This window comes from Dromaius novaehollandiae, chromosome 18 (assembly GCF_036370855.1).
Source record: "Dromaius novaehollandiae isolate bDroNov1 chromosome 18, bDroNov1.hap1, whole genome shotgun sequence".
Lineage (NCBI taxonomy): Eukaryota > Metazoa > Chordata > Aves > Casuariiformes > Dromaiidae > Dromaius > Dromaius novaehollandiae.
The window spans coordinates 12,331,376-12,356,902 of record NC_088115.1 but is presented as its reverse complement, the minus strand read 5'-3'; the positions used below and the strand labels follow the sequence as shown (position 1 = coordinate 12,356,902).

At 44.8% G+C, this 25,527-nt stretch overlaps 1 protein-coding gene across 1 annotated transcript in view; it reads right to left on the bottom strand.

Annotated features, from left to right (window-relative positions):
• Nucleotides 1–25,527, bottom strand: part of RHBDL3 (rhomboid like 3) — a 71,911-nt gene that overhangs the window by 12,116 nt on the left and 34,268 nt on the right. Inside the window, exons 2-5 of the mRNA XM_064522704.1 lie at nt 21,997–22,155; nt 6,722–6,946; nt 5,865–6,013; nt 1,337–1,449 (exon numbers count right to left, since the gene is read on the bottom strand). Coding sequence (XP_064378774.1) covers nt 1,337–1,449; nt 5,865–6,013; nt 6,722–6,946; nt 21,997–22,155 — 646 coding nt within the window. The remainder of the gene's footprint in view (nt 1–1,336; nt 1,450–5,864; nt 6,014–6,721; nt 6,947–21,996; nt 22,156–25,527) is intronic.

The following is a 25,527-nucleotide window of genomic DNA, read 5'->3' as shown; positions in this document are numbered from 1 at the left end:
TGTTGGAGACTGTCTAAGAGGAAACTGGGATCATTTGCGTAGCAGAAAAGAACCAACAACACTGGGTGGGCTTGTGAGCTTCAGGCTCTGGCTACAGTCTGCAGAGCTCAGGGTGTTCAGCCCAGCCCAATGACTGCTAAAGCCTGCGCCTGACCCTACCAGCCCTGCCAGCAGGTCCACGAGCACAGGAATCTGCGAGGCAGCCGGCAACTTGCAGCACTCGCCTGGGCTAACGCCCAGCAGATCCAATGTTCATTTGCTTCGCTAGCCTAGCACAGGGCTCTTCTCAGCGCTACCACAGATGTGCAATATGTGTTTACATGTATATAAACAAAACTCCAGGGCTTAATAGATGGATTGACGAAGAAAAGTTAGTGTCTGGAAAGCTGCAGATTGGGGACCACTTTAATGCTTATTAAAGTCATAGGCAGGGGACACTGGAGCAGGTCTGCTAACTCCTTTCTCTGCATTAGAGTGCAGTGTTTGTACCATGCCTCGTCCTGTGTCCTAGTCCAATTATTCTTCTCACAGCCTCCCTTCTGGACTATGGGTTTTATTAGTACTCAATGCAGCCCATTTTACAATGGCTTTATCTGCTCATTATGGAAAAAATTAAAATTATGTGGCTGAAAAAAAACCATCATAAATCTTGAGCTAAGGCAGTCAATTCCTGTATGAGTTCCACTGTGAAGCCCTTGGTTGCTCTCACACACTCTTCCCGTTTTAATTAGATGTTGATCTATTGTCAGCTAACTTCCATCACTTCCAAACTGCTGGAAAAGCCAAACATAAATAAAAGCAATACAGCACAAACTAAAAATCAATCAAACCCCATGGCTTCATGTTTAAATGAATTTCCACGTTCCCATACACTGCCCACAGGCTGCAACCAAATACTTCTTGCTTACTCAGGCTCTAGGAACCAGAGAACACAGGTCAAATAGAGGAAAAACTGATACAGGACCTGGAAAAAAACTGACCCTTCATGCAGGAGGGCAATGGATGCTTTTGATGACACCTTTCTTCTGGGCCTCTATGGGACACAAGAGGAAAGGAACAGTTTGACCTCCACAGACACATTCAGGAAGGCCATCTACAGCAAAGCTATTTTGAAGTAACAGTTACTTTTAGCAGGGCTCCTAAACACGAAGTCTATGGCTAGTTAGAAAGAGATGTCAAGTTGTAGCATATTTCCCACCTCCACCCTTCAAAAAAGTTAAAAAACACAGTTATAAAAACAGTGACTGCTTTTCTCCGACACCCAGATCTTAGGAAAGTCAGCACAGACCATTTTCAGATGCCTTTCCATCTGAAGCCATCCGGAAGCGTCACCTACCTGCCACAACTCCAGCAATGTAGACAAAGCTGATCCTTGCTGCTCCATGCACCATTTCCAGGGGAACCCCAACCAAAAGCTGAAGGACAACATTGAGTCCAAGGTGTTCTATCCTGTGGCAAGGAAAAATGACAGTTGTCCTCCTTTCTAACTCTTTGTCCCCCTTCTTACTCTTGAGACAGTGAAGTCTTGGAAAGGAGATCAAATAGCGTCTGCTGCATGAAAGTAGATGGTAACACTAGGAAAAACAATAGTTTCTGGAACAATCAGACCTAGAGCTGAGATGTTCCTTCCCTCCTTGCTGCTCATTACCTCTTTGATATCCTCCTAGGTCTTTTCAGACAAAGACCTCAGAGCACTTGCAGTTACTAATGACACTTTTTTCTTTTTCTTTTTAAACAGAAGGGTTGAAAAAGGTGAAGAAATAAAATGACTTGTCCAAAAAATGCAGCAAGATGGCAGAAGAGCCAGGAAAAGAACCCAAAAACTTTACTTGCTCTTCTCTTCTCCCTTCCTAATGATACAGCCTTCCCTGGGAATATTACATTGCCATGACGGGGAGTGTGTATTGAGTTAACGGCAAGGTAAGCCTAGCAGTCCCATTTTGTTGTGGATACATAATGCAGTTTTACAGTTTGTGCTATCTGCCTCTCACCCTTTTCTGCTGAGTTTGCTTCACTGTGATCATGGTCAGAGTGGGAAGCAGTGGGAAGCAGTTTTCATGTCTGGCTGACACAGATTAGCAGCATAGTGGGACACCAAGTGTATTCAGTGACAATCTCTGTTCTCCTACCCTTGTTCCCACTGCAATCAACAGTAAAACTCCTGTTGAATACAATGGGAAGAGTTCGGCTGAGACTAGTTTTGTAGAAAATTCCATTGTGCACATCAGCAAGTGCAGGGCCACACGCAGTCTAGAGGTAGACAGCATGACAGCTAAGATGTGCATATTTGATAAAGATCTCAGTGCACCAGATTTCTGCTGTGCAGAATCAATAGTTTCAATGCAAGTTGTTTGCTGTTCTAATCAGTAATACCTAACAAGACTGTCTCGTTACTTTTCAAAGCTCCATACAAGTATTTGCCCATCCCTTTGCCAGCTGAAGGATCTTCCATTGATGTAACAACAGCATCAGGCCCCTGAACAGGGTCCATCTTCAGTACTCTGATAGTGTCTGAGATTTACTCTGAGCCCACAGGGCTGTGATCCTTGCCAAATGGCCACATCACACTGGTCCCCAGGGATATACTCTTTTCCATATGAAGACTGCCTGAATCCGCTTACAAAGCAGGTGGACCTAAATGACACAAATGCACCCTTAATGCAGAAGACTAGTATCTTTTGGGGGAAGAGTGCAAAATAGCTAATGCACTTTAAATCTATGTCCTATTTTATACCAGAAATGGATTGCTCACACACAGTCCTTAGCAATTACCGGTTTAAGTTACATGCATTTTACTGTTTTGGTCTTTCTTCATGTTACCATAGCAATTTCCCATATACACCAGAAAAAAAGTGCTGATGGTAAGATGCAGTAATTGATAGAACAGTCTTATGAAGGAGAATTTAAAGTTGGACTGGCAAAGACTGCTAGAAATGATACCATAGGACACTGTCCTTTCCTGATCTCTTACGAGGTTTGTTTCCACCTCATTTCTCTCTATGGAAAAAAATCTCTCCTTGCATCAGACACTCAGCACCACGATTTGCCATCATGTGCAACCGCTGCACATAACAGTGTGTTTATCACGTTGCTCAGGGCCTTTGAAGCCACTGGGCATGGACACATTCGGGCTTCTGTTCTGATCCTGCACGTTCACACAACTTGAGAACTGAATGAGGAATAAGCAGCAAAGGTCAAACAGAGATCACAGAGAAGAGTCAAAGCATCCAAGTGCCCTTTTAGAGCAAGAAGGGAAGAAGCTTCGCCTGGCATATAGTTAACGTCATGAGGCGGTGCCTGACATTTTCACACAAAGCACTGGGTCTTATTTTTCAAAGGCGGCTTTTGTAAGAGCTCGGCAAAGTTTATCCTAGACTCTAAAGTACTGCTCTGATTCACAGCTGTTCTTAGAAGACTTTCCAGGAGTGATCCCATTCACTGCTCCTCCCCACCATGCTAAGAGCATTGAAGGCTCCACAGTCAGTAAGCACCCATAAAATATAATTAGCCTTTGCCAGTGCTGAATGCGTCATTCTTGAAATGACAATTTCATTGATTTATTGAAGACTTTTGCCTTCCCTGGGACCAAACAAATGGAACTGAGCATCAATGCAAGTCATTAGTTATGGCAGTGCTACAAATGCGTGGGCCCCAGATAATCAACGTCTGCTTTCCATGAAAGCAGAAGGGCAGAATTTACAACTTTGCCTGCCTTTTCTGCCATTACAAAGCTCCCTCCATCAGCGCTGAAACACAGCCCATGCATTTTTGGAATCTTTCTAGAGGCACAGCCAGCCAAGCCTTAGCAACTGCTGCCTTCTCGGACACCTTCCGACTGTCAGTTGCTCAAGGAAAAGCAGACTGAGAGCACTAAATTAAGGAGCAGTCCACATTACCATTTTAAAGTCTCAGCAGGAAGCAGGATAACAATAGACCCCATGGCATTGTGTTAGCCTCTTGTTTGAAAATGAGAGGAGAATGATGGGCTTCCACTAAAAATGTTATTACCTTCTCAAGATTTATCTGTTCTCCTGAAATGAAAGGAGCTTAACACAAAGGAGTTAGCAATAAAATGAACATTTAGCCTAACTCCAGATACTACAGATAAACCACGGGGTTTATTGTTCAAGCAGGACTTGCCATTGTTTTGAGGGCTATGTGGCTACAGAGCTTGGAATCCATCACAAAAGCAAGGAGTCTCCTGCACACCACCTTCACGGCTGTTCATCTCCAAAGCCAGCCACAGATGTAAAATAAACCTAATATACTTTTCAGACAATAACTGTGAAGAGTGCCGGAGTGCTGCCTGCTACAGGAAAGGGTGACCTTGCACGGGTTAGGAAAGCATGCCACAAGTGATACAGGAAGACACTTGAATGCTGCAGCGGCTTCTCTTCAAATGGAACACAAAGCAATCTGTGGTTACACAAACACAACAGATCAAAAAAACAACCCCAAAGAAAATCCAGATACAAATTAGTTAACATTAGTTAAAATCAAGCGTTCCTTTCTCTTACAAGCTCAGCTTTCCCCACATCCTCAGTGATGGACCTTTCTAATTCTCATTCACATAACCAGTCTCACTTTTAGCCCAATAGGTTGGAATCTGTATACAGAGGACTTTTTGGAGGTATCTGGCGTGTAGAGTCCAGACCTGACCAGGTTTAAAATTTCCCTCTAGCATTTTCTTTCTACTCTCCCCTTGGGTCAAGTCAGTTCTGTCCTCACTACCATTTTTATCTAGAGATCTGGGCCACACCTTGTACTCAAGGGCAATGACACACTGAGGCAGTCATTCCAGAAAGGGACATTCACTTCCTGGCAGAAAAAGGAAAAGATCAGTTTGATCTTTTTGGCCTTTTAAAGGAGAACATTGACTGATGGGAATATAAGCTTTCCACTTAACAACAAAGGGTCTTTATGCAGTTTCAAACTGTAAACAACTGCTAAAAACCTTGTTGCTGTGATTTTTCCATGACAGAATTACAGAAAATCACAATTATCTGCCAGGAATGTGTGAAGATAATGATCTGAGAAACCACATAGAGGGAGTAGGGTGTTTTGTACAAGAATGAACTTTCCTGTGACATTCACTCATCACCATGGTACCACAAACATCACATAATTAAGTCTCTCTGAATCTTGGAAGGACTAGAATAATCTTGTATTCTCTTCCCAAGTCTGCTACATACCTCCCATAGGATGAAGGACAATTCATTTTACTGTGCACCTTCATTTTGCACAAGGTGGACCATTCTCTGTCCATCTGATCAGTCAAGACTGTCAAGTCTTCAGGACAAAAATTATCTTGCACTGGTGTTTGTACAAGGTGTACGAAATAGGTGTTCAATCTTGACTCAGGCTTCTAGGCATTATCTCAGTCCCTACAGAAGGGACAACATTACTACATGAGGACATGCTGTAGGCATAGGGAACTTAACTGATTTTCCCAACCTCAACTAGAAACTCTGTGGCAGGGTCAAGAATATAACACATAGCTCTTAAATACCAGTCCAGTATCTTTGCAGATTCCTTCCACAACTTGCACACCTCCTCTAGAGGGACACTGGGCTTCTATCTGGTGAGTTTTAGGAAGTGCACACTGCAAAGCGCACACTAAGAGGTATGTGTGGTCCCAACACTGTCTGGGCATTTGTTAAATTCCTTAGCTTGCCTCCTCCCTTCAGAGGGCTGTGAAGGTTTGTCACATACTGCCCAAGACCCTACAACAACTTCAGATTTTTATGTATCATTCAGAATTAACTTTTTCAATCAGTTTCTGAGCTGATTCAGTCACTTTCTCCTCCTCCCTCCCTCTGGGAAACCTGAACTGTGGGGAATCTCTGCAGTTTGTAAGTACTCACCCTGCATGCATGAATATGTAGGTTAGGTACCTCCAAGCCTGAGCGCGGAGCTGAGGATGGTAAACTAATGAGTTCTTCAGGTATAAGGGATGGGTGACTTGCAGCACAAATCTGTCTAATGCCACTCCGTTGTAAAGAAAAAAGGCAACCTAGAAGAGCAGGAAGATTCCTCAGTTAGCAAATGCCTTCTCTCACTGAAATACACTTTTTAACTCAAATTCATAGAAAGGAAAGTAAACTGTACGACAATTTTCCTGCCAGTTGACAGCCTCACACAGCCAGGAAACTCCCCTGTTTTGAGGAATCTGCAACACACTGGCATGATTCTGTATGTATAACATGCAGGCCACTAAGTCAGAGAAAATCAGCACCCTACCTGATCGGGGACATAAGTTATCCTTCTCTGTGCTTATTCAAGTGCATCACCTGGCTATTGAACAAAGATCTCTTTTGGACAGGAGATGAACAGGTCAGAATACTTAATCCAGTTTCTGTCCCCTCCTTTTCCTCTCCATTCACAGAACAGAGGTTGCCTTACAGAAATATTTCTTCAAAATCCAGTATGTGAATCACTAGTTTCCATAGAACAGTCCAGATTTTCACTCTTTGAAAAGTTTTGCATTAGTTTTCCAAACGAGGTTTGCATACAAACTGCTTCAGTGATGAATATCCACACTTGGAGACAGACAGGATCACAGTCTCCACTTGCACACACACACCGACAAGCCGTAGCGGCCATATTTGTGCTTGTCCTTTTCTAGGTCCAAACCCGTCCCACTGTAGCCCTTGTTCATGTCTCAGCAAAGCCTTTGGCAGCATGGGGTGGGTTCCCAGAGAGAGAGCATTAAGGTACTTGCCTCTACGATAGTGATGGTAATCATGAACCAGGGTGGAGGACAGCAGGTATAGCTGTCGTAGTACCACTTCCGGTCTATCTCTCGTGGCAAGGTCTCATATGCAACGTGCCGGATCAGCCTCTGGGATAGGCTCAGCCCTGTTTCCTCCAGCAGAGCCTTGCTGCACAGCCTCCTGTTCCCCTGAAGGATGGCCTGGCGAAAGCTATTCGACCTTTTGTTGCTCATCTGGGTGAAAAGAAAAGGAAGAAACCGTGAGGACAAAGCAAGGCCTGGTACAACCATCAGGAGAGAGTTGTGCCAGTTTGACAGTGCCAAGATTTAGGCAGGCAGGGTGACCACCACCAGGCTGGAGATGGAGGAGCCAAGTCTTAGCCTGACCACGGGATGACCCACATGGCGCAAGAGGAAGACCAGTATCAGGGTCTGCTATTACGGTGTCCACAGAGGAGGTCAGGGCAGAGCAGGGGCTGTTGATGCATCCAGCTGAGCTCTCTGGCTGATTCTCCAGCCCTCGATCTACAGCCTTCACAACCAGTTATCGAGAAAAGTCCCTGTGTCCTCCTACCCTCGGCTCCCTCTGCTCTGTCACACCTCCCTGCGCCTGCCATCTCTTGGGGCAGGGAATTTCTTCAACGTAGCAGCAGGTAAACTCGCAGCATCTGACCCTTGTGTTCTCATCCTTTTTGGCAGGAGTTAGTTCTGGGCAACGAAAAGGATATGTCGTATAAACCAAAAACAACCACATGAGCAACACCAACAAAACACAGGCTAAACTGGTGTCTTAGCTGTTGTAAACTTGTAAGAGGGGAGGGTTTGGCTTTTGTTGTTGTTTTTTAAACAGTTATCCTCTGAGGGGGCAGCTTTTCAGATGGTATAAGCTTTGGAGGACACAGCTAATTTGTATATGCATTATCATCATACGTGCACAGAATTAGCTATCTATCTTTTGAGCATACACTTTCCCTATTTGGATGCATAATTAAAGCAATTGCATTTGCAAATTAGGCAGATGGAATTTTATGCCTAGCCTGCTTGGAGAAAAAAAATCAGGTCTGAAAGAGCTTGCTCCAAGATTTGAGTAATTACTAATTAGCCCTGATGCCAAACAAACCTGCTGCATTAGATTCACCGGCTGTACTGGCTGAATCTTTGGCAGAGAAGGCTTAAAAGATAACATCTTTAATTGTGGATAAAGATCACTCTAGGGGAACCTTTTTGCAGTGAAAGGCACCAAAGTGAGCATGACAGTCTTACCCCTCTTCTGAGACAACTGCTAAGTGATCTCAGAAACCACCAGCATCCTCAGTCTCCTAGAACCAAATGAGAGACAACATGCAATAGCGTTGGCTTCCAGTTGTCTTGGATCACTCCGATTTCAGCTAACAGCCTGAGGACAGGGTCGCTCCGAAGCCCAGAACTTGCACTCTCAGTGCCCAGGCAGACGGGTAACTGTTCCGAGCTGGACCAAACTGCTGAAAACACAGTAATCACCGCAGGGAGCAACTTCTTGTTAATCACTGGAGGAACACAAAGGGGCCATCTGAGGTGAGGGTTTAACAGCCTTTCAAGTGCTGTGCACAGGCTCTGCGAACCGTTTTCCCAGCAGCCACCCATCCCTCCTTAGCCTTCTGCTTGTAGTCAGTCCCACCTATTCACTGAGGTGAGCAACCATCCACTTGCACTCACAGGCAACTGGGGGAAGAAGGATTAAAATTTTTGGAGAAAAAAAAAAAGAAAAAAGAAAGAAGAAGCTGTGATCTGTTTTAGTTTTTGGGGGAAAAATATTTCTTTTTTTTGTTTTTGAGTAGTTTCAGGGAGAAAGGAGTTTTACCCCCCAAACTCTTCTTTCTTATTGTTCCTCCTGTTCTCTTTTGCTTTCCGTTGCCTTTCCTCATTGATAAAACACTTGCAAAAGAATACTGTTGGTAAAGAAGCAGAAAAGGCAAAGAAGAGAAAAAAATCTGTCCACAAAAATCTTTCTTTCTATCTTCTCAAGTCTGCCATCCAACAGCTTTTCTCTAAAATGACAAAAGAAGAGAACAAAAATTGTTGGTGATCTTTTGTTGCATTAAGAAAGCCTGCTCACGTTGAAAGAGTGTTTTCATGGAGAATCCTCTACCAGCTGTAAGGCTTTCCTTTGCATTTGTGGGATATCTTCTGGTAGGTGACAGACGTTCCTTTGTTGCAAAACGCACCTTTGGCCACCTAATGACCTTGTTGTGTCTGAAGAAGAAAGCATCTCTCCCGGTTAGCTGGGCACAAAGACATATTGTGCATGTTCTCTTGCAGACTCCATGTCTGTTCTCTCTGGCTTCACAACCCTTGTGAACGAGATTAAATTCAGACTGAAAGTATCAGTTTGTCTGCTACAGATGGAGAAACCTGACAGTCGTCTGAAGCTGCTGATGTGTCTCTTAACTGCAGTGATATGTTTGATTTTCCTGCCTACTACAAAATGCTCTGTGTCTTTCCCTGCTGCAGCACATCAATGGAAAATCATAATTTCCAGAGTCAACCAAAGAAAATAATCCTTGCAGTTCAGCATCAAGAAGCGCTGACAGCCCTCAGCAGATGATCACCTCATCACTGCAGAGGCTGGTGAGGGAAAGATGCATTGGAAACCCCAGTGGCTGCCAGCATTCATGCCTGTGCTAGGCTCATCATGGAAATTTCCTTCAATTTGTTCAGCAGAGGATCCTAGTCCAGGCACCACTGAACCCATCTGTCATCATTAAGCATGGCGAAAAGAGACCTGCTCAGTTCGATCACCTGAATGCAGTACAGCCACGTCAGCCCAGTGTCCGGCTCTGCACTGCTGCTGCTGCTGCCCAAAGGGCTCAGATAACAAGTTAGGACAGTGCAAACCATCAGTGTGATGTTTCCGAAGGCATTCCCTGACATATTAACCAGGTGGAGGGGAAAAATCATCTTGGTTTTGTTAAGAGCAGGATACTGTAGGATCACTGTGGAGGTCCCATCTCAGAAGAACAATGACTTTGGCTCTCCTGGGGAGGTGGGAAGCTGGAGCTCACAACGTTAGGTGACTTGCCCAAGACCAGACACTGGAATCAGTGGAAGAATCCAGGTTGCAGGACTTCTCTGATCGCTAGGCTGCACTGCCTTCAAGCCCTTCTACTTGGAGAGCCCTGCCTTTCTCCCTCAAGAGAGGAAAATAAACACAGGATCTTCCAAACTCTGCATGGAAGCTAAAATGGAAGCTCATGACAATGCAATTTCCTCCAAGGAACGATGAAAGGCAATGGTAGCTTTGTCCCCTCAACCGCCTGTTCTCACACCCCATTATTTTTACCAGGTGCTCCATATTAGTTGTTTCTGATCACATCTGGATGATAAAATGCCAAAGGTTATTTAAACTGGTAATCATACGAAAACAGTAAACATCGGTATTACAGGAGTGAGGGAAAGCCTCAGGCAGAGCACTGACAGCTCTCTGGGGAACACATGTGACTGCCTGAGAAAGAACTCGCGTGCAAAGACATGCTGCAAAGTTTTTTCGGTACACCATGAGGCACTGCCCTTTAGTAGTCCCTCTGAACAGCAGGTATGGATATATTACATCAACTACACTTGCAAGTAGCAAGCATGCCTTCTCTTCCTGACTGATTCTTATCAGTAGCCCTCCCCAGATATTGTGGGATACGCACAGAAAAACATATAAATGAATTAAGAGTTGCTGGGTTTTGCCAATACAAACCATAGTAAATGTCTGAGAAATCATTCATGGTTATCTCAGATGTGAGGCCATGGGATCAAAGGGTTTAGACACAGAAAAGACCTTTAAGACCAACCTCCTAGGTGACTGGAATCCTGTCCGAGGACAGAGGGTCTACTGGGTATTCAAATGCACCAGTTCTTAGCAAAGAGGCAAAGCGAAAACTGACTGAAAATGAAATGGAGCAGGTATTGAACTGCTACAGACTTGCGGAAGACATGAAGAAATCCAGCAGCACCAAGTGTACTCTTCCCAGATTGCAACATGCCAGCAGGCTCCTTGGAGGGAATGTGCTTAGCAAGAAACAAGATATTCCCTGTATCCACCAACAGCAGTGGGTGCTGTGTCAAGGGGAGCCGGGTTTCAATCTACCTAGAAAATTAAAAGCTTTTGGTACCCATAATGACAATTCTAACTATTCAAAGCCCCTAGTGACCCCTTTTCCTACCTCAGGCAGTATCACAAAATATTTATCAAGCCTACTTTAAAGCAGAAGATACAGAAAGAAGGCCCAATCCCCCTCTAAACATCAAAGTCTTTGAGTGGTTTTACACCCGGATGAGGCGGGGATGCTCAAAAACACTCACAATCCATTTAGATGCAGATGGCCAGACGTACACAGCACTTGTTAAGATTAGGCCTGGCAATAAGGCAACATTCTGCTCTTCCCCACCTGCAACCATTGCCCAACACCCTGACAAGGAAATGAACTCCAAAGAGCCAGCACAGTTGACTGCTGGGGCACAAGAAGCACAACAGTTCCGGGCCTGCTCACATAACCCAGCAGGCCTTTGGATCACGTTTATAATCTCAAGCTAGGAGGTGATGGGGAACAAGGGCATGAGGAGAGACAGAGGATTAAGTCACTATTGCTGCTCTGACCAACTCTTGATGAGAAGCTTACTTTTTTCCTCAGACTGACTTTGGAATATTCAAATCTTCCCAAAAAAGAGATTCTCCCATATGGTCACAATTTGCTGACTTGATTTTGGAATTACATAATATTGGTATTTATGAGCCGAGCATTTAATCATCAGCTGAAAGAACACTGAGCCCATTGTTGGCCTGCACATTATAAGGGCTCCAGAAGCACAGGACAGCCCCTCAACTGCCCTCCGTGCAATTGATCTGGGACTTCTTTCATGAGCACGACATTAAAGCTGCAGGCAGATGGGTACGACAAATAGTATGGGGGGAATGAAGGAGAGGAACAACATGTTTCCTTAGTCCTTCATGCCTGTAAAAAGTTATTATGCAGAGAGAAAGAAATTTCCCTTGCAAAACAGCCAGGCTGACATGACCTGTAACTATGCACTGCCAGCTCTGCCCTTTGGGTATTAACACACCAAAGCAAAACAAGGCTCATTGCTACAGCTCTGCTCAGAGGGTGGCTTTGATACATCTAACAGGAAGGAGAATTTTTGCCCACTTAGATCTGAACCAGGATTAAAAGTGTCAAAATTTAGGATAAGAGTCCTTATGGTCTAGTCTAGGACAGCACCAAACTTCGGTAGAGTACGAAGGACTGCTTTTGTTCAGAATCCATGTCAGTCTGAAAAGGGTCTCAGGTAATCCACAACTTGCAATGGAAACTGGCCACTTCTACTAGCAGACCAATTTTGCCAGGTTTCTTGGCCGTCTGTACTACTGTTGCTGTCCCAGCACAGGAGGATCACAACAGCCAAGTCACGTAGCATTTCCCATCTAAGCTCTTCAGTTCCATGGCTTGTGTGGGGCGCAGTACCATTTTTATAGTTTTTATTCAGCCCAGTTCAGGAGGCTTAGAAAAACATGGACTTCTGCCCATTGCCTATTGGCATCTTTGAGGCTGGTCTGCGGCTATTTTTGAATACACAACGCACTGCGACAGGCAATGCATTCAGCTCCCCGGCTCTGATCCTCCAAGAGACAGAACACTAAATCAAAAGTTAGCACAAGCTTTTAAAAAGCCTCTGTCAGCTCCAGTTTTATAACCCACTTTAGTTACAAATGCAGCTTTTCCAATCAATTTTGCTTTCAAGATTCACATTTATTTCCTTCCCTCACTCCACACTTCTACAAAATGCTAATGTGGGTAAAGGCTGCTTCTCCCAAAACACATGGCTCAGCATCAAGTTCATCTGTCACAGATGTTCACATCCTCTGTACCAACCTGGTAGCACTTTCCCAAAGAGCATCAGATGGAACAAAGGAAATGCCAACACCCTGATTTGCTCTGCCCAAGCAGAGGTTTCCTCTGGGGATTCAAGAAAAGTGAGAGACAGCAGAGACCAAATAAGTTATCTCGGTCATTGCAGGAACATTCTCAGCTCAAGGCTTTGTCTCAACTCCTATTAAATGTCCCAGCCCTACAGCTTCCAGCACTTCCACTGGAAAAGGGAAATCGCACTCTGACTTCAAGGCTAAGCGCAAGAGAACTGCTTGTAGGACACGACTAACAATCTGGTTCGAAAAGCTTTGTCTGTCAAAATGCAGCAATCTTTGAAACACCAATCCCCCCTATATGTTCAGTTTTTCATTCGGACTGGGAAGGATTCTGCATCTGAAATGAATTCAGATTTAATTTTCTGAAGCAACAGAATTTTTAAAATGTCTTTATACTATTTCCCATACACATGTGTATTCTAGATATATACACAATTGAAACAGCCATCTAAGTTGACTTCTTGCATCTCAAATTTCAGCTGTGATTGGAAACAGCTGAGGAATTATGGTAAAAGATGGAAATTTCTATGCTCAGTTCCACTGTAACTGGCATAATGATTATTTGCCAAACTAGTTCGCTTGGGAGAATGTTCTCTCTTCTGCTGCTACATGTAGCCAGTATCCAATGGACTCAGATCGATGTACAAGCTGAACAAGCTCCAACAGCAGCTCTTGCATCCCAGTTATTCAGTTTCAAGATACTCACCTGGCCCTCTGACAGCTTTTTCCCCTCAGGAGATAAATGACACTTTGCCAGTTTTCTCCAAGATCGGAGGGAAAACAATGTGAAGATAATGTGAGGAACACTTGTCAGGAGGGGTGTTCAACTATTCTGGAAGTGCACACTGGAGCCATAACTTTGCACCCCAACAAGGGTTTTAATACACTGAGATGTGAGAGATGATTACAGACATGATCAGATGACCACTCACACCACATCAGCTCTTGTATGTGTGGCCTTGGCTCACCCACCAAAGTCTCTTCCACAAAGGGAAATGAGTTCTCTGCCACTGCTGTTAGCCACGTTCAAACCTGTCCAGCTGTATATCAGTGCCTGAACAGCTGTACCACTGAACACAGTTCCCCAAATACAATGATCAGTGTTAGCATAGGACAAGGTTTGCCATTGCACTGGGAATGAAACTGCAAAAAAATGCAGCAGGGAAATGCAGAATCATTATCTCTTGTGGAAGCCTCCTCTGTGTTCATAATAGTGTGAGATTAGATTAAGTACTGAAGTAGGAGATTTTCAAATCCTTTTTTTATTAAATATTTATTATTATAGCTCTGAACCGAGGCCAGGAAGACAATACAGGAATCCTATACTTCCAGCCAAGACAATGAGTCAAGGAGAAAGGGAGCACTTAAAGGGTGACCACTGGAAGCTGAAGGACATCCCTGAGATCAGTGGTGGGAGATGGCTTGATGGCTGGCACAAGAACCTGCCCTAGTTCCTGTGCCAGCACAGAGGGAAAGAGACAGAGCTATAAAACCTGCAGCTTTGCCTGCAACAAACCTCTCCAGATTAGCAACAATGAGAACAAAGCTACAAACACTAGAGAAGTCCACTAGAGCCGTTGGTCCAGGGTTATTCTGCGATAGCCTTTTACACTTAAAACGCTTTCTGGAAAGTGAATGAGGATTTTGCAAGGAGAGCAGCTATGATTCATTCGGGCAAATTTTTGCCTTGTCTGGGGATTCCCTTGAAAATTAGAGATTTAGGGTTTATTGCTTATCTTCCCAGTGACTCAGGTAATAAAGAATTATATCCAGTTATTGCAAAGTAATGTTCACCTAAGCTTTCTATCCAGGCTGTCAGCTGGTTCAGGAGAGGACATGGAAAGATGCTGGAAGTGCAATTTATAGCTACTTTATGACTGTGCTACAAAGTACTTTTAAGTACCATTAAAAAAAAAGTATGGTTTAAAGGAACTCTCTCACCTCCCCACTATCTGGCAGAAAGAATACAGTATGTAACCTCTTAAAAGCTCACCTCCACAAAGATAATAAAGCCCTCCTGGTGTTATTGCGTACACACTCACAAAGCCAAAAAGATAAAATGCAATGTTTTCTCCTTTAAAAAAGTTATCTTTTTCCAGTGACAGCTCTTCTTTTCCTCTTTCTTTCTCCCCATTTCAGTTCAAGCCAAGATGGAGGAAGAACCCTAAATAAAAGTGTCACCATTGCAAGCACTGATTCAGCAAAGCATTATTATCCTTTGAGAGCAGAAAGGATGGCCATGAAAATCTATGGGCACACACAGTCACCTGCAAGAGACAGAATCAAGCCTTACTCTTATCACTGAAGGGGCTAATAAGAGCAAATGGCTTCCAGGCACGCGTTATTGTAAATATCTTAAGAAAAACACAAGCAGCTACATTTGAAGCCTTGGAAAGCAATGGAAAACAGCTCAGGCAGGAGATGGAGCAAGGGGGAAACGGAATTGAGGGAAGAGCAGGAGGGCCTCGGCACCTTGCAGAAGGGGTCCTTCTGACATGGCTGGCTATTGCCTATTAAATCCAGCACCCAGCTGGAGATATGTCCCACCCCTGCTCTGTTAAGATAAAATGATGCATTGAGAGTTCAACTTGGAGAAAAGTCCTTTCACGGACAAAACAATGTGAACTTTTCATTTCATGACTGCTGATGGTGGGGGCGTGCGGCTATCTCCAAGACCTCTGCAAAAGGAAAATGGATGAACTCCAGAGACGCTGCTTTAATGCCTCCTTTTAGTGGCATAAGTGGCCAGCAGAAGGTTTTGTCTGCAGAACAATTGTCAAAAACACATGACCCTGAAAAAAAAACCACAGATGGAAAAGGCTGCAAAGCTCTAAGACAACACGTATTTTAATGGGTACCAGCCTACATGCTGTGCCTTTCACAAACCAAAGGGAAAAGCACTGTGGAGTTCAGAGGGAAAACTGCTGTCCCCGTGTGGAACATGGCAGCTAATTCCTAGTTTCATAGTTCAGTTTAAATTCTCATTAAACTCCACTGGCTCTTTAAAGAAAAAGAGCGAAAAAACTTCCCCCCACTTCCTATTTCAGTTGATAGGCTGAAATAGCTTCAAGAGACCCCATTTAATGACACTATCAATGGCATTTTAGAGGTACGATCCTTACCAAGTTTCAAATAAGTTGTCTAAAAGGGAAAGTTCCTAACGCAACCTCATTAAGTCAGTGTACTATAATTCCACAGCAATATGGCTTCAAGTCAGGGCTGTGCAGAGGCATTACCTCGTTTCTAAGCACGTGCTTAATTTTCACTGACATTGAATTGAGCACATCTTTAAGTCTCTTGTTATACTGGATTTCAGACTGTTACATGATAATGAAATGATAGAGCTAGAGGGGGAATTCATTACTTTGCTATATTTTTTCTTCAGCATAAACCACCTAATAAATTTCTGTAGACTGATGAAATTGTAAAGTGCAAATAAAAGCCTCCCTAGAACTAGTTCATTTCCCACTTGTTCCATTCCAGGACCCATTTTGGACTCACTGTTTTTGTTTGTGGATTGCAACACAATCCCAAAGTATTTTATCCCTTCAGCTAGTCCTGCTCTCTCTTCAAGTGCCTATACAGATCAGCCTGCCCAGGACTAAGAAGTCAGAATCTAGATTTTACTGTATTTCTATAGCATCCAAAATGCCACTAGCACAGAAAAAACAGAAGACTCTGGGTAGTCACTTCATCTCCTTCACCTCCTATATTTTATCTTGTTTCTATGACTCCAGCAATATTTTGAGATGAGAACTGCCTCCTTGAACACCCACCTTGAGAGCATACAGCACAAGACGGTCTTCCACCAAGAGCTAATCATGTTTGAGCATCTTCCATGAAGAAAGAAGCTACTCCAAACTAACCTTCCCCTTGCCTTCTCTGATGACCAATGGACCTGTTTCTCCCATGAGAAGTGGGAGCAGAGACTGCAGATTTCTCTTCCTGCAGCTGCAGTTTTATTTCTTCACTTGAAGAGGCAGGATTTGCAGTCTGGCAGCACACTATAAGCAAACCAGAGAGGAAAACAGGAAAACTGAGACCTCTTTCTCTGGATGGTAAAGTGTCCTGGCATCAGCAAGGTTTGGATTAGGGTGATCTAATTATTGTTACACAGTGTTTAAAAATGCCTGTTGTTCACACAAAATGAGGTAGAATTAGCCTGCCCTGAGAAGCCAGCAAGGCTAGGAAAAGCAAGGGGTGTTAATCCTCGATCTGGAGAACAAAGGATCTGGGTTTAATTAGCTGATATATTTTGCTCACTACTAAGATGCTACATCAGCTTCAAGTTACTACAAAGCTCAGCTAAACATTTATGTTGGAAGCAGCAGTGTTTTGTTTTTCACAAGTCACACCATGAACTCTGCCTCCGAGCTTACTAAACCCTCTCAAGCATGCTGAAATACGCCAGCCTTTGAGGGACAGCACTTGTCCTCAGACCTTCTAGACCCAACACAGCTCCTCAGGCAAATGCCCGTCAGAAAGCTGGTTCCCCAGTGCTTGGCTCTTCTCCCACTAGAGGACTGCCATTGGCTTTGTCAAAACTGGGATCCCCAAAAGAGATGCAACTGTTACCTCCCTCACGTGTGCTGGAGAAACAGTCCCACGAGGCATGGAGAGGCTTCCACAAGTTTCACAGTGAGTCTGTGGCAGAGCCAGGAACAGAACGTAGGTCCACCTGACTCCCAGTCCTGCCCGTCGAACGTGATGCCCACAGCAGGGCCAGATGGACCTGCAGTGTGAGACAGGGGCAGCTTCTGGGGTGGAGCCAATATTGTGGCTGGGACACCACATTCCCTTCCCCTTGCATCTTGCCCCATGCTGACAGGGCCAACCTGGACCATGCTCAGTACAGTGAAGTCAGCTTTTACAACATATTTGGTTCAGCAGAACCAGGTTGATCTGTGGAGTTGCACTGGAAGAAAAATTGGGGGGGCAGCAGAGCTGATTTTGCTCTATTACCAGTTGGAGCTTTTCTAGCAAAGCTGCTCTGGTAAATACTAGGTTTTGTACCAATCTTCCTTGTCCAGAGTGAGGCTAGGAAATACCTGCCTGATTTTCCTAAGACTGGACTATAAGCTACCACAGCAGCCTGAACTGGCTCTCTATTGGTCCAGCCTCCTTCATCCAGCCCCTCCACTAGGCAAGGTAAGGTCTCAGAGGCACCAGCCCCTTGGCTCTGCTCACATGTCTGGAGAGGAACATGTCAAGAGGGTAAAAAAGTGGTAAAGACATGATCTGGCCTTTCCAAAGTAGCAAGCCACATTCCCAGGCAGAGATGATGAGGAAATTTTGGGCAGAGAATAGAGATTGAGTCTCTCCAGGGCCCCACTGCTCTGCTTTTTAGCTCTGTTGAAGTCAGGATATTATGTGAAGAAGTCCAGGACTGCCAGCAGCAACTGTTGTTCAGCAAGGGTCCCAGCAAACATCTCAGCTGTAATTACTTTCTGGCTTGTCTCCTTCTCTCTAAAACCAGCAAAGTTAGTTAAACGGCTTTGTTCATTATCTCCTCCTGTGGCCTACGTTGTTCATAGCCAGAATTGTCACTGTATTTTTAGCGTCTCTTCACAACACAGAAAAGCTACCAGAGAAGAGAAATAGGCAAGACAACTCCACTTGCTCAGGAAACACTTGGAGATTTTGTTCCCTTTTTTTTTTCTTCTTTTCTGCTGTGTCTCAGACATGGGATAAGAAAATCCATCTGAAACGGCAATCTAACATTCTTGCAAGTCCTAATATAGAAACAGAAATGGATATGATTGCAGCATTATGTTTTATAACTACGTGAGATGAATCTCATATATACAGCAGAAAAATAATTCCCAGAGTTGTCTATCCATTTTCTTTTGGCGTTTTCTGTTTGCAAATCAAACCAGGAATCTTCAGCTTCCCCTCATTTATTCATTACTCAAATTATTTACGGAGCAATTTCTAGGGGTCTATTCTTGTCCTGCAGATTCCCATCAAGCAGATTCTTGTAAAACTTCCAATTTCAGAAATTCAAGCCACTTTGCTGAGTTGGGACCAGGCATGTGTGTTGTGTGTGTATACCTGGGTCTCCTATTAAGGTGAGAAGTCCTAGAATTACATTTCTGGTGCATCTGGAAGTTCACAGGACCGTTTGAACATCAGGGCAAAACAGGGCTTTGCTCAGTAATAGCCCTTTTGTTGGGGACTGCAGTCAGCATCTGAGAGAGCAGGCAGAAGTCTTGGTGCTGGTGATGTGGGAGCATGGGGTGCGAGCATTTCTGGCTGCCCTCTTTAGGACATGCAGTACCCTGGAGGAAACAAACTGTTAACACTGCTACTCTGTGAGGTTTATCGCCTGGAGTGCCTCCTGGAAATAGTAATTTCATAGCCTTACAGCTGCTTCTGTGGTCACTGATAACATCTCCCATCAGTGGGCTCTCTGATAGACAGGAGGGAATCCTGCAAAGATCAAGGCTTCTGCAAGGCTGAAAAAGGGAGAGCATTCCCCATTTTCACTAAAATTAACAAAGCTGGGAAAAAAAAAAGAGAGAGAGGTGATCATATCCTAGGCACTGACTTAGGAGGATACCTGAGCTATTTTGATCCCCAGTGATTAAGCCTCACTTTCTACTGGGTGGATGACAACCTTTGTCTTTCAAGCTCCACGAGACAGTGCATGTTACAGGCAGCTCACTTGCTCCCTCCATCCCCAAGCTTGCAAAGAAACCACAAGAGCTGCTTGCAAACCCCTCAAAAGTGCCACGCAAACCTAGAAAACTCCTTCCTTCCACATCTCTGCTTTGTCAACTGCACCAGTCCCACTCCTCCCCTCAAGGCCCCTCCACTGGCCAGAGCTTCGTTAGTGCTTTGTCTCTTGCTCAGAGTTACAGTACCTTGGACATATTTGGGAAGCCATGAGATTTTTTGATCAACAGTGTTTTATAACATGAGAGTATTTGTTCATGAATATTGACGGAGAACAGGAAAACTACACACAAACACAGAGTCATGCTTGTAAAGCCCCTGTGCATCTAATAAAAGGTCTATATTTCCCTTCTTCAGATTCAGCACTATAGTTTCTGAGAGCAGATCAATTCCTGCTAAGCATTCCAAAAGAGACAAATTAACCCTAGGAACAACAGCAAGAAGCAGAGATGGCTGATCACTGTGAAGCACAAAGCATGTATTTAATACCACCACATGTCATTGTAGCTGTCTTTCCTGGTGAATGCAAAGTGAACTGCAGTGTAAAGTGAAATCACCAATTGCTCCTACACTTCACAATACCCATTTTTGGCTGATCACACTGTTTCTTTCTAGCAGGAAGTTCATAAGGAAGGTTTGGGAGCAGGAAACTAGGGAAGACAGAAACAGCCCTAAAAAGTTTGGATGATGTAAATCAATAACAAGTGGAGGAGGAGAGAGAAGGAGAAATGCCATTAATAAGTAATTTAATGTTCTGGCATCTGCATTACCTATTGATTAGTGAGGGCAAAAAATGCAGATGAGGAGGGCATGGTGATAGAAAAATCAATGTTTTCTTTACAGGATTCATTCAATAGCAGTGAAGGAAATATGCTATGCTGCAGAAGTCACTTTGGATGGGCTTGGACTGGCACCATCTCCCATTCCCCAAAGGAGGAGGATGTCCATGCCTCTCATCAGCTTGCACTGCTCCCAAGCCCAGCAGAGTGAGGATGAGGATGACAGAGAAGAAAAGCCCAGTTCTATTCCTGAGCCTGCTGCCAACTTGCTGGCTGGCCTTAGGCCATTGTTTCCATAGAGGGAGTTAGATGATACCTCTTCCTGCTACCAAAGTGTTGTGCAGTTTGATTAGTGAATGCTTGCACGGTACTTTGAACACACCGAACTCTATAACAAGCAGCTATTACTATAAATACACTGCTGATCACAGGGTACTATTGACCTCACCGTTTATTAAAAATTGGAGCTGGAGGAAACTCACACTCACTGTGATCCATTTGATAGTTGGTTCTTTTATTTTACTGTGTATCTAAAGAAATGCAAGGAGCTAACAAGACAGCTTGATTAGATCCAGCAAATCTATTTCACGGTATCACAGTAATTTCACCTTCACACTGACCACTGCCCGACTGAAGCTTTTAACTGGAACCTTGAAAGCTCTGCCCTGCTATCATTCTTTTCTGATTAATGTGAGACAAGACATACAGAAGACTCTTTCTTTCTAAACCAAGAACACAGTGCATGAGTGACTATAGATCAAATGGGGAGAACAAATCCCCATGCTTACTAGGGGAACAAAGAAATATGTGAGTAATTATGCTCTGCATCAAGATCATGTCCAACCTTCCATCAAAATCTTAGAGGTGTCACTGAAATTCACTACTTACTGTCATCCAGGTTTCTCTTACTGCTGCACTGTCTGCTGGGACTCAGGTGGGGAATCACAGAGCCAGGGAGAACAGGGCAGAGCCACTGCTTGGGAAACCAGTGACAACTAGAGAAACGGTGGGAGAGACCTTCTTGGTGTGCATAAGACCTTGGAAATGCACCCTGGCCCAGCAGCGAAAAAGAATCTGTACGTGCCACATGACACTGAGACAGAGAGCCTCGTGTCACAGCCTGGCCGGACATACAGCCGGAGGGAGGGAGAGCCCTTCCATTCCTGCAGGACAAAGTCACACTTCCATTGTGTGCTCCTGCGCTGGAGCCTTGTTACAGCTGCCTGCCTTGCAAACAATGTTATTAGGCCATGCTGGGTGTCTACAACATACATGTCTACATCTGGGCTGACTGGCCAAACTGCCTTGACGAGAAGCAGAGAGATTCCTTCACTAATTGACTCATCAACAGAGAAAAAGAAGCACATCCAGATCATGACTCTAGTCTGAGACATCTCATCCGGGAAAAAATGAACATGTTCTAGAAACACGTCTATCCCTGTTGCTGTAAATGTCTACAACAGCACAATATGACTCCCACCCAGCAAGTCCACACAAAATTATCTGTATATTTCGTTTGAGAGTGGTGAAATCCCTAGATACACCAGGAGACATTCAGACTGATAGATCTCTGCCTCCTCATGACAGCCACCAACTGATTTTGAGAGCAGGAGCCAATTTAGTTGCAGCAGCTGCTGCTTCATGCTCCTCTTACAATAGCTCCCATGAGTACTTCCCATGCAAACCTGTTTCTCTGGAAAATCAGCAACAACTTTACTTGTGGCTTGAGAATTCAGCTGCCACTGAGTGCTTTGGAGAGCCCATGCAGACTGTGATGCAGGGACAGAGCAAACACTTGTGTTGACAGAGAGAGGCTGTCCCTCACTGGTGAACATTTTAAGTAGAGCAAAGAACTGACAGGCCCTACTGACTGAAGCACTCACCAGATTCACAAAGTCCTGGTAGCAGATCCTCCCCTCGGAGTTGCTGTCTGCCAGGGCCAGGAGGACCTCCAGCTTGTGGGGGTCCAGCTCCGAGCCGTGTCTCTGAAGGAGAGAGCGAAACTTCTCAGTGCTGATGTAGCCGGTGTTGTCAGGATCAAACTGGGGATAGGAGGGGAAAGTGCCAGAATTAACTTTTCTGTTTTTCACACAGCTCTGGTCTTCTGCACATTCGCTATCTACTGCAGACCCACAGAAATCGCAGGGGCTGCTCTAGGCTTTGGTGATGCACTGCCATGCAAACCTCCAGCTTTCTTTTACTGCCCAGGGAACTGCAGAGCACCCGACTGCAGAGAGGGGGACTCCGGGCATTGTCACCCACCCCATTGCCCTGTGACAACCCAAACTTCAGCTAAGCCAGCCCCTTTCACCTTCTTTTCCACTGCATCATTGCTTCTCCTGGCTATTTTTTACATCCTTATCTGGTCCATCAAGCAAACAGGAGATGCAATCTGTGAGACACAACCCACCGAAAACAGTTTTACTCCTGTATTTCCTAACACAATTGCAACACAGGAATAATGTTATGCCCTCTCAAGACCTTTGTCTGCTCAGTGTTTCTGATAGTCAGTTTTCCACACCAGCTTTACAGAAGCCTCCATAAAGTATAATGCTTTTACTGCTGAAGAGATCTTTATTTCGAGATGGATTGTGAAGAGACTCTTTGGCTAGGGAGCAAAGGAGATAAACATTATGTTAAACCAAAACTTACAAGGCAGCCACATGCTATTTTCAGAAGGTAAATCAGACTCATTAGAAGGGAAGTCTCAGGTGAGATCTGGAGTAAATCCTGCTTTGCTCAAAAACATAACTTTTTCCCTCAGACTAAATGGTTCATCTTCTAAAAATGTCACTGAGCAAAAGGGACAGCTTTGCAAGGTTGTTCAAACTTACTGCCAGGCATGACTGCTTCCAGCAACCTCTAACTTGCACGGAGCTCCCCAGGGCACGCTGCAAGGGGCTGCCAGCTCACTGGCAGGCACATCCCCAGCCCCAACAAAGCCAGCACTGGCACCACACCAAGCACGTTTCTTTAGTGCTTTGGAAACTAGCAGACGCCAGCGGCCGGACCAGCCTGCGCTAACTGTGGTGCAGCCTGGGCTCTGCCAGCTCTCTGTTGCTGGGAGATTTGCCTTTGATTTTCCAAACTTGGCTCTGAGGACCCTGGTGCTCACTGGCCTCTCTTTGCAGATAATGATATCGAGCTTGTTGGCTGGATTGAATGACTGTCAGGGGGCAGGGTGGTCAGGAGGGATTCTTTTCTTGGAAAGATTTGGGACATGAAAGGCCCTGGTAGAGCCAAAAAGGTCCCAACAATCCTCGCTCTTTCCTAGCAGAGAACAAAAGCTGAACAGGCGCTGGGCCTTCGATCAGCCGCAGTGGAGAAAAGGCAGCCTTGGCAAGGGAGGGGTGAGAAGGGGGACGGGGCAGAGGATACGTACAGCCTGCCAGCAGCCGGTACTGCTCTGCAGTGAGCAGAGCAGCTGTAAAACAGACCAACCTCAGGCACGGGCAGCTTGTTCAGCCAGTGCCCGCGTGCATGGGTCTGGCTCCTTCCAGCTCTGGCTGAGCATCTTTTACCCTTCATCCTGCTGCTCCCGGGGGGCTCTGCCATCTCTGTTTTGTTGAGGAGATGCTGTCTCATTTGAGGAGGGGAGATCCCAGCCCCTTTGCTGGAGCAGAGCTGGCCTGCTGTTTTGTCAAATGAGAATTCCCTCCACGCAGAAGCTTTTGGGGGAAGTTGATTACGAGAAAAGAGACAAACCAAGTGACCTGTGGACAGTCAGAGCTGGGCGCTTTCCCCACCATCTGCCAACGGTTGTTCTGCCCTTGCGAGGTGGCCTGGATGTTCTTGACAGCTGGCACCCAGACACAAAGGTGGATTTCATCAGCTGTTTACCATTAAACAAGGACTTAATATTAATCCCTGGAGAAGTTCAGCCCCCCCCTACTCCAGTCAGTCCATTCTAATGCTTTAAGTTAACAGATCAGACCCTAAAACCAGCCCCAAAATTGTGACTTCTCAGTTCAGGCTCACCTCTGATGCTTTTTGCTTCTAGCTGGGACTCCCAAGCCAGCCTAATTGTGCAGTGTCCAACCCCGAGGCACAGATATCCAGAAAATAACGTATTATTAGCATAATACCTGAGATGACTTTTTCCAAAGGGAATTTACAGAAGCAGAGAGATGAGTCATTCAGTGAATCGATCTAACACCTGAAATCCCACAGACACTGCTGTGTTCATCCTTGTTACCTAAAAACATCTGACCCAACTAACATCTTTCTTAAATGTACCACTTTAACTATGTCTTGACATTTAAGATGTCAGAACCTATCTTGTCTAGAACAAAGCCATTTGCTCCTTGAAAGCTTAAATGCCTCCCTACTTTGATGGCCAGGGTTAGCAACTGAAGTGTGGGACTCCTCCGGTGCTGTGCGCTCACTGTTTGTCCTTGCAAGAAAGACCAGCAGCCAGAGCAGTGGGGAATGTGGCTATTCGTTTAAAGGGCAGAAGAGATCCAGAATTGATGCAAGCAAGCTCCGTAAGCACAAAGGAGCTGCTCAGATCACAAACCATTTTCCCCACACTTTGTTCTGCTTTAAAGCATGCCAAAAAGAAGCATTTTGTAAACAGGAACAGAAATTACTTCAGAGCTTTAAAACAGTCCACAAGGACACATTAATGCATCCAGTGCAGTCACCACTAGCTCTAGAGCAGATGTGATCCTATCACTCAAGATGGTACTGTCTGTATCTGCGGGTGGCTGCTGGCTTTCCAGACAGCCAGGCAGAAAGCTGAAGCCTGTTTGGTAGCCACAAATGAGTCTCCACTCTGAGGGTGCTTCTCTCTCACACTAATAGGTACCAGCATTCCTCCTTCAACTAATCATCTTGCGGTTTCTCCCATCCAAATCAAGGGAGTATCAGAAGGTAGCTTTTATTTTCAGTGCCGTAAATGTGTTAGGTCTAGGAGGCTTTTGTCCTCTTTCACATTACTACATATACTTTTGGTTTTGCACTAAGTTACAAATGCTAATTGGAAATAGGTTTGAATTAAAACGGTGGATCTGAACAGCATAGAAGAGCAAAAGTCAAGTAGTAAACAACTGGAATCTGAATTAAAAAGGCCTGCCTTTTAGAATAGAGTTAGACCACAGCTTCCTCAAGCTGGAGCAGAATGTCTTTACTGTAAACTCCAGCTGTAAAAGAGCGCCTTTATTTACAGGTAAACATTTTTTCCAGCATATAAAATTAAGGCACTTCGAACCCATCTGTCACCACAGCACTCAAAACCCATTCCAACAGCTCAAACTGCCCCGAACTCTGGTTTTGGTATCATAGCCAACCACAAAAAATCAAGGAGCTGAGCCAGTCCTGCAGAACATGCTTCCTCATGCCTGATAACAGCAACAGCACACTCGAAACACTCGAGTCCCTCGATTATAAAAGAGGAAACTGACCTTCACTAGATG